This window comes from Pyxicephalus adspersus, chromosome 3 (genome assembly GCF_032062135.1).
Source record: "Pyxicephalus adspersus chromosome 3, UCB_Pads_2.0, whole genome shotgun sequence".
Taxonomy (NCBI): domain Eukaryota; kingdom Metazoa; phylum Chordata; class Amphibia; order Anura; family Pyxicephalidae; genus Pyxicephalus; species Pyxicephalus adspersus.
In genome coordinates, this window is record NC_092860.1 from 68,153,426 (window position 1) to 68,163,705 (window position 10,280).

Consider the following 10,280-nt stretch of genomic DNA (forward strand, 5'->3'; position numbering starts at 1 on the left):
CCCCCATAATAGCATTTAGCATTTTTAGACACTTTTATAAACATTTCTTCTGTTCTACACATCACCACTAGACTTTACAGGGAAAAAAAACAGCTGGGAATACTATTCCCCATGCCCAAAGCGCTCACCCAAAATCGCTTATCAACAGTATCCCTTATAGTCAGATGTTGAGACTTCAATACAGGATTCATTAGTAACAAATCACTTTATTCCCCAGCCCACTAATCTCGAGCAAACCAATATCTATGGAACATTTAAGTGCGGTTCCTGCAACCAGTGCGACTGGATTCTGGAGAACCAGGCACTTATACTACCCAATGGTACCATACATAAGATCCACTATCACGTCAACTGCCAATTATCCAGCATCATTTATTGAATTACTTGTTCCTGCGGAAGGTTTTACGTAGGCAAAACTAAAAGACCACTGCGCAAACGTATACACGAACATCTTTATTTGATTAAGAATAGTAAAATGACCACCCCCATCAGCTACCATGTAGGGGTAAAACATCAATTTGATTCTCACTGTATCACCTTCGCTGCCCTGGAACAAATACCACCTAGTCCCAGGGGAGGTGATCACAATAAAAAACCTCCTACAGTCAGAAACAAAATGGACCTTCCTTTTAAAAGCTAACTATTTTCCCGGATGATGCTTTTAGCTGTAAATCATTTTTGTAATGGTTTCAACCCATCATGAACATGAATCTCCACTTATAATAAGGGAACCAGGGCCTACTTTTGATCATTCCCACGAAGTTGATTATTACCACAAATGTAGGAATTACACATATGTACCTGTTATATTGCACAATGTATATATATATTTTCTTTTTTGTATTATTGTATGATTATACTATGGATATACAGTGGTATATCATTTCTACCTAATACCAATACATGATATACCGTACATTGTTACTATGATGCACTTCAATTGTGTAACTCTCCGGTCTTACACAACCTTGTTATTGTCATTATGATTTAGGACACTTCAAAGTCCAAATTACTATATATGTACTTTGTATGATCATTGTTTCAACATTTCCCCAGGGTTCACTGTCATCGCATTCCCAGAGGGGGAGTGCTCCCCCCTCCCCAGCCCAACTTGCGTGGACGAGGGCACCAATCTTGCCTTGGGTGCTCACATGCTTGTTAGACGGGGATGCTGTGCTGTGACAGGTCTATGACTGAGTCTGGAATGAGTCTGGGCGGTGGATGGGTCTGCCGTCCTCCTCTGCATCAGATGACGGGGGCTGAGTAGGTGGTGCAATGGACGCCGCCCCCCAGCCCTACATCATTAAGTTGGCCTCTGGGCTTTCCCCAGACACTGGCTACGTGCATGTGTGGCGGAAGGAGATCCTGGGGACCCTGTCCTTTAAATGGAGTGGCGTTCCCTTGATCTCCCTGCTCCTCTGCACACTAGAAACCAACAGACAAGGAAGACTTACACCCGGTATTCTCTCCATATCAAAGGTATCACTGAAAGTTATATCCTTTATTAAATTACTTCTAGTTATCTTTACAGTACCTTTTTAGGATAGACATATATCTGATATTTGCTTTTAGATTCCTAATCTGTCCCATTAATATACCTGCTACAGCACTGCTCCTGGTGCTGGGGAGATATCACGTTACTTCACTCAAAACGTGGTTTGGTGGCATTACACCCTCCTAACTTTTGCAGAAAGCATTACTAACCACTCTACAGGACCATGTAAGTCATAACATGTTCTTATGATATTCAAAAATTTCCATGAACCTCTAGTTGATTGATATATCTTGGAATAGTTGATTGAACAGATACATCAATATTAGTCTGTTTATATATAGTTCATCATTACATTGACCCACATTGCATCTTATGCATTCAGTGAAGTAGTGAAATATATTGATATAAACCATACCATATGATTAAAAATCAACTTTTATTAATATAGATACAAGTACCACAAGTGTCAAACACATGTTGTCAAACTACTACCCCTGAGGAAGCCTGATAGGGCGAAACGCGTCAGTTACAACAATCAACATGAATTTATGGTTATAAACCTGTATGGCAAGTAAATGTATATGCTTGGCTAGATGCTGCATGTTTAATACCCCCCAGGGTCCAATTTGACACCTGCTGGGCCTCAAGAAATCATTGTGGTCCAACCTGAATCTGTCACATCTTATGTTGTATTTTGTGCCCCCTGGGGCCTAAATTGTACTATTTAAACCACAAGAATGTATTGTGGCCTATTTTGAACCTGTTTTTGTTTTGTATTACAATTTGACATTAAATATCAATACAGTTTTTGTGCCGAAAACCCTGCTTTTCTCTCTTTTCTCCTTTTCATTTGTTACTTTACTAATTATGGGTTGGCACCTAGTTCTCTGAGAATGTATAACTACGATAACTACCACCAACATCCATTGTTTTAGATATTTTAGTCAGTATAATGTGTTTGAAAATCTATTTAGAGCAATGAAGCAAGAGTAGAAGTTTGTTTTTATATTCCTCATTTGAAAATAATATAATAATTATATATATAGAAGGTTATTGAGATAAGTAAAATGAATTTTTTTTCTCAGTTGTGGAATGTAATGTGGAATTGAGTTTCTTTTTACACTTTTGTGAAAGACCTGGATGGATTTACATTATAATTTTAATATAAGTTTGTGGCTCTTTGGTCATGTAACAAACTCTTATTTAAATGCTGGTGTATGTTTCTCAATAAAGCTTAAAAAGGCACTTTTAATTTATAAATATAATATTTTTATTTATAGGAAAATTGTCATTTCACAAAAAGAAGAAAGAAACTAGAGAAATTACCAAAGAATAAAACACAACATTATTTGAACGGTAAATATATATGTACACATATATTGGGGCACAGTCACTATTACCCAAAACCCAAAGACAAAGAGAAGAGAATAAAAGAAACATTCTTATGGATGTCAAAAACCCGAAAATATAAAGGAAAAAAAAAAACAACAATCAGTATAACAGGCTCCTAAACACATCCAAAATATAAGGATAACTAGCGACCATAGTCTAGGCAACATTGGTATTGCTTCCAATAGACCGAAGTATAAAAAATCTCTCTTTATTACCATAGGCTGAAGATGTAAGATTTTCTATATAAATAATTTAATTTACCTTCATGAACCAAAGCCCAGGGTAAAGGGATTTTTATTTTCACAACACAACTTTCACAACAGGGGTATACAGGCTCTAACTGCATTCACTTGGTGTCTAAACACCTAGTGAATGCAAATGTTTATAAACCTTCAGTGGAAGACAATTGTGGTGCAATAGAAAAAAGGCTAGATCATCTGGAACTTGACACTCCATGAACTGTTGGATCCTTAAGCTTACTCAGGAAGGAAATCAAGATGACCAATAACCGGTAACAAGGAAGATGGATCATACTTTGATACCCAAAACAAAGCAAAGATGAGAACCCATGTTATAAGCCAGTGTATTACAAGGTATAAAGAAAATTGTAAGAATTGAGAAGTCCTCAATCCTCAATAGATAATAAAAGCGAGAGAGAACATTTAAGGTGTATCCAAATCCTAAAGCGAAAATAACATACTATGGCTTACTATATAAAATTTTCAGGTTATGAACAAATATTATTCAAAATATTTATGTTTGACAGCTACAGTGAATACCTGCCTCTTTTACGCCTCTTATCCTCACCTCTTAAAGTATCTTTTGTGTTGTAGTTTAAAGTATTTAGCTTTGTTGTATCACCCAGCTTCTCTGATGAAAATGTATCCTCTTCAGCATTGGGGAGCTTTATTAAACCAGGCCCAATGTCTTCTCCATCCTTAAGATTAGAAATTACCATGTGATCAAGACTTTTACTGTCAGTCTTTTGTTGATAAATCTGATAAAGCAACAGAGTTTCCTCTGATTATGCTGATATGACACTGGGGAAAAACTACAAGGCCAAAAAAGAGTTGTAAATCTAGCATAAAAAACAGTGTTTAGAGGCATGAAGGCACAGAGAAGTGTGTTTTGGTGACAACAAAACATGAGGATGGTAACTATTGTTTGTAGGTCCTTCTGCAATATTGTTATAATATTTATTCTATGTATTATATAAGTACTGTGTTAAGCAACTTTTTCTGCATGTATGTCTCTGTACACAATATAGTTTTTTGGCACTTTTTTGGCAGACCACTTCAGAACTTACAGGAGGAATTTTACTACTGAATTAATTTCATATATTGAATATTATCCCCAATATTAGTAATTTCGTTATGACTAGATATGGTGGAGGCATACTTTAGGGGAATTTTGTACTAAAATGTTAGCTGGAAATTTTGCAAACAATACAGTTCTGGTCCCTGTTGCCTATGATTGCTTGTATACTGTATCTACTGTATGCTGTTACCCAGGCTTCTCCTTCAACATATTTGCCTTTTCCATCTCCATTACTAATAGGAATAACAGTTTACAAAAGATAGATATTTTTTGAGCTTTTGGTTTACTTTACAAGTGACCAAGGACTCAAATTCTGCAGTATATTAAATCTTTATTGGGGATACAGACAGCAATAAAACATTTTAGTATAGTTAGAAGGGAAAGAATATTTTTTTATTATTTCAGAGGTGTCAACGTTAACAAGCCAAGGTGTTCAGAAGACTATAACCTAAACCTGCAATAAAGCATGATATACAGAGATGGCTGTAGCCATTTGTGCAGGGCTATTGGCAATCTGCCTGGATGCTGGTTTGCCCTAGTGGTATTAAAAAGCTGTTCTCAGATAGATGACAAAAAAGCAAGCATTTAAGTGGCTTTGACGGGTGCTTGATGGGCAGTAAGAAAGTGCCCCCTATTATTTCTCTATTGGGAGAGATTGTGACAACTGTGAGCAAGATTGCCAGCATTTAGGAATCTTTAACAGTTGTAAAGTTTAATTTACAATTTGTACCTGCTGAAGTCCACCTGCAATATTACAACACTTAAGATTTCACTAAAAGAGTGAATAGCAGATTCTACTTCATCCACCCTTTTTACAAAACACAAAAATGGCTTTATAATAAGAGGGAATTATATATTTAAATTCTGGCTTAATCAAATCAAAATTATAGGAGGTCTGGTTATTAAACTAACCGAAAAACAGCAGAACATAAATTAACTGTAAAAAATTGTCCTATGATGAACTTATGTTCATATTAGTTTGAAATTTAGAGCAAGCACTAAGGCAAGAAAAGATTGTCAAACAATCAGCATTTTTATGACAAGTTTTTCTAATGCTTATATATTGAGATTCTGCAGAATATACTCCAAGCAACTGTGACTACTGTGAACAATAAATAGAAAGCATTATCAAGGTATATTCTTTTTTAACACTGTTTATTCTGAACTGATGTTAAAAATACACATTTTGGTGTAAAGTATTTAAACATGGTGAATACATTTCCATTGCATTAAAAACAGTCCTATCTTTCTCAAGGGGATTTAAATGGGTTAAAAAATAAATTAGGCTGTCTTACTACCAATAAACACGTGGCTTTCATTTCTAGATCACGCATCATGCATAATATACTGTCTCATATGCTCAAACTAATACACATTGTTTATTAAGAAAGATGTTAATAAAATATTTAACTGGACATATTGTGCTTGTCTAATGAGGAAAATAGACAACTGCCATTAATGAAAAGGTATTCTATGCTTATTGAAATATCTTTAAATTGACAAAAAAAAGAGCAATAATTTTTTTTAAACCCAATTCCTATACCTTTTTATATAATTCCGTGACCTTACACTCTATGTCCATCTTATGGGTCACTGGATGAATGTGGCATTCCATACTCCAACAATAACTTGAAATCTGAGGCAGAAGTCATGCTAGGAGTTGGCTTTGAGTACATGTATGTTGTGTTAGAAAAATTGGAGCCAGTATTCTCCTTAGTAAAAGTCAGATTTCTCTTGTGGGTATCCCAAGGCTGAGGACTATCTGGGGAAAATTGCTTACAAAAAAATTCAGGTGTAGGAGCAGACACCACACATCTATGTTCATCTGTGGACCAAAAAAAAGGCAAACCTGTAGGAAAGTACTGACCGTCATGCCCATGTAAAGACCTATGGCATTTTTCCCCACACTGAGTGGATTGGTCTTGCATGCATTCCGTTATATAGCTGGGGTTGTTCTTAGGTTGCAGGGCATATTTATTTTCTTCCAATGATAGTGCTAAAGTACAGGAATCCTTTTCATGGTGGGGAATGCAATAGGAGCCATTGTTATAGTGGTGTAAAAACCGTCTTTTTTCTCCATGTTGAGCTACATACTGAGGATCGTCCTCCTTTAAGGGTAAGTAATGGGAGTCCCCCCTATGCAGTGGAGTATAGTGAGAATCCTCCCCATGTGTCTGCGAACTTTGTACAACTTGTGAGTCATAAAGCCCATTAGATGGTAAATGAGAGAATGCCAGGTGGTGGACATTGTAGTATTCCATCCTGAAAGCTGGATCATGCAAAGATTGATTTAGGTAGTCGGGGGAATTAATATTTTTTTTGTGCTGCTGTGGAGTCTGTTCTGGAGTTGGTGGAATTCCAAAGTGTTCCCTGCTGTTTCCAGGGTTCAAACCGTTTAACTTCAAAGAGGTGAAAAGCGGACTATTCCCTGGATGATTTATATCATTGTCACCACTTACACTATTGACAGAACACCCCAGTATGAGACTGGTGTCCTTATTCTTCTCTCTGTGTTGAAAGTTTGTGTTTTGACGCGTGCTGAATAAACACACACCCAGGCCTGACAATACTGCACCTACCACAAAGGCTGACAGTGTGGAAAAAAACAGCGTATTCACAGATACTTCTACACTTTGATCTTCCATAAAAGACTGTGTGATTAAACCTGAAAAGAAGAACATTTTTAAGGCTTTAATATTGATATTTCAAAAAGAAAAAAAAACACAGTAACAATCTGTCTCTCACCCTTGCAATCTCCAATTTGAGAGCTTTTTACTCCATCTAGGTCCTGTTCATAAGGAGCCCTATAAGACAAAACAGGGTTTAATTATGAACAGAAAAAGCATTCAAAGGTTCCCAGATCTACATTTCACTGCTGCATGGTATATTTTCTATGCTGTTTAGCAAAGCATTTAGCAAACTTTCTGATATGGTATTCCATATGGTGTGTAAACTTTCATATGAAAACTAGTCAGAAAATTCCTAAAGGTTAAAATCAGAAGCCATAGTTTTCAGATTCCTTGCTTGTAACAATTTGTGTATTGTCATTTGAATAACAGATGCCGTGCATGCTTAAAAGCACAACTTTCATTAAAAAGGCAATCTGCAAAGAACAAGAATTTGTTCTGCAGTAATTTTTAAGCAATCTCATTGCATACAGATTATAACAAGAAACACATACATTCCATACACACCCAAGTAAAAAGCAACATTTTTGTCCTCAAAATACCATTAGAAAAAAAAAATGTTGGTTTAAATTTACACCAGTAGATGGCACTGTGTCATCATGCAAAGTGTGTAGCAAACTTGCCATTAAAAACATTATTTAGGAGAAAGTTACCCTTTACAGGTAATCCCAGAGTTAAGGACATCGGACATACAGACGACGCCTAGATACGAACAGGGCTTCTCTGCTCACTCGTTTGCAGGACAGAGGCTTGATGGGAGGGAAGGGCAGTTTGCATGACTTGCAGAAGAAATCTTTTTCTAAACAAAGCTGAGACTGAGCTCTTCTGCAACCTTTTGTAACTCTTTAATGACCAAGACAAACTCTGCAGTTGTTTATTTTTGCATATCAAAGCACAGCTTGCTCCAGAAAGTAAAGATTGTCCAGGCTCTATAAAGTTGTTTTTTTTTGCTTGGTTTGTGATTAACTCACAGTGAAGATTTTTTACAGTAACTGACACCATGCTGCCTAATAATATGTTGAGATAAAAAAACATCTGTCCTAATTGCATTTGTCAAAATAATTGTACCTATTCCAACTTACATACAAATTCAACTTAAGAGCAGCCCCTATGTAACGCGGGGACTACCTGTAAAACCAACTCAAAAGTGTAAAATGCTTTAACCTGTAAAAAGGGGGAAAAATAAGACTGAGCTCCTGTGGTTTAAATGTTTCCCTTTTAAGTAAATGATTTCAAATATATTCATACTGTGTTATTTTATTTGTTAATTTTATTGGCATTTTCATTGATTACTGATTCAAATAATATTGTCACACATCCTCGCAGGACTAGGGGATCTAGGCCTGGGCCTGTGTCTGTGTCACCCCTGTTCACTGGTCTCTTCCTGGTCTTGTGATCGCCTGAGAGCTGCTCTTTACCCCAGAGAACCAGAATATTCCGCAGAAGCACTCCATCTAGTTACCTGCTGGTCATGTTATTCCCCTTTGCCACATGACCTCCCCCCAGGGATTTGACTGGCAACAGGAAGTTGCCTGAACAAAGAGTTCTTCTTGACTCTGTTCTCAGATTCCAGTTTTTCCTCTCTGTGTTTCCTGTAGCTGATTCTCCTGTGTACCAAGCCTGGCTTTGACCCCCTGACTAGTCCTGATCGCTGCCTGCCTACCCTGACCTTTGAGTATTCTTGACTACACCTTTTTGCAGACTGCTCCGATCTCTGGCTTGTCTGACCAAGCTCCTGTCTCATGTTCCTGCTCTATGCTTTGCTCTTATCTGTCAGCAGTCTCCAGCCTCTGCGTAGACAGGGGTGCGAACTGGCAACTGTCCACAGTATAAGATCCTCACCTCTAGAGGCTCTGGAGAAAACTGAGTGGTTGCTTAAAATCTGCGCCCCACGCACGTCTCTGCCATATGGGCTGGTGACATGGAGGGTCCACCATCCCACCCTGTTGCACCATGGCAATTATCAGTGACTACAGCATTTTGTACCCTATGTTTGTACGCAAGTCAAAGAAGGTTAGCTATAGTCTCAGTTAAAAATATGGATAGAAAATTTAGTTACAAGAACAAACAAAGGGAATTTTTAGGCATTAGATCTTACAAAACTTAAAAACCATTTCAATTTCATTTAACATTTAAAATCCACACATAAAAACATGGAAAACAAACATAATTTTAACATAAAATCAATAAGCAAAGTCCCCAGACAATGGGCACTTTCTATATATATATCTTGCTATGAGGTTTCCACATATTTAGGAAACATTGAGACCTTTAAACATATATAGTAATGTCATAAGAATTCCATTATTATTATTATGAATATTAGTCCCTCAAACACTGTCCCTCAAAGGGGCTCCCAATCTAATGCCATAGTCATATGTCATTAACATATTGTCACGGTCCCTTCCGTGACTGAAGTTTGAGGATCTGTCAGACTAGCTGCATGTGTGATTATCTGACAGCCTCTTTGGTTTTACTTGTTTCTGTGTTGTTGTTTGTAATGAGCACTCCCCTTGCATCAGGTGCAGCTGGTGGTCATTACTGCTCCTCCATTTAGTCTGGCCTCACACTTCATACAGTGCGGTTGATATTCACTGCTGTGTTGTGAAGAGCTGGAGTGTTGAGCCATCCTGTGTTCCTGTTGATATCTGCTATAAGATAATTTGCTTTACTTTTGGTGTTTTGGTGTTTTGTGTTATTTAGTTGTTTACTAGGCCTCAGGGAGACACTGGGTCTTTCATAGGGGAAGGGACCAGCAGTCTCAAGCCAGACACTACTGCCAGGGCTGTGCAGGGCTAGTAGGGCCTAGGTTCCTGAGTATGAGCATTCCTACCATCAGGGGATGCTCATACGGTTAGGAGATAGGGCCAGATTAGAGTGTCTGCAAGAGGTGACCATTCCCTTTTCCCTAGTCATTTGAGGCCTAGTAGTTAATACACCTTTCTGTTACCCTCTCCCCCCTGTCATTCGTGACACATATAACAACATTTTTTTTTGAGGGAAAGCTGATTAACCTAACTGCATGTTTTTTGCTTTGGGATGTAGGAGGAAACAGAATTTCCCAAAGGAAACCCACGCAGACACAGGGAGAACATACAAACTTCTTGCAGATGGATTCCTGGCCAGGATTCAAACCTAGTGCTACAAAGGCGAGAGTACTAACCACTAAGCTGTGTTTCCATGTCAATTAATAACACCCATATATGGTAACTACACTCTAAAATATTTGATAGAAATAGTCTACTCACTAATACCCCTCAGGGTGCAAATCACACATCAAAGATGTTCCTTCCTATTAGTGTTGATGTTCAAATTCGGGTTGTCCCTATATTCGACCCGAATATGGCTGTTCGAATTCAGGTATACCCGAACCGAATTTTGCTGCATTC

The 10,280-nt window shown here is 37.6% G+C and overlaps 1 protein-coding gene across 7 annotated transcripts in view; it reads right to left on the bottom strand.

Moving 5' to 3' along the window:
* Positions 1-5,342: 5,342 nt before the first annotated feature.
* SEMA6B (semaphorin 6B) overlaps positions 5,343-10,280 on the bottom strand; it is a 251,243-nt gene continuing 246,305 nt past the window's right edge. For all 7 annotated transcript variants that reach the window (XM_072405052.1, XM_072405057.1, XM_072405051.1 and 4 more), the window contains 2 exons: positions 6,950-7,008; positions 5,343-6,869 (listed from right to left, as the gene is read on the bottom strand). In XM_072405052.1, the coding sequence (XP_072261153.1) occupies positions 5,788-6,869; positions 6,950-7,008 (1,141 nt within the window). In that variant the 3' untranslated portion in view covers positions 5,343-5,787. The remainder of the gene's footprint in view (positions 6,870-6,949; positions 7,009-10,280) is intronic.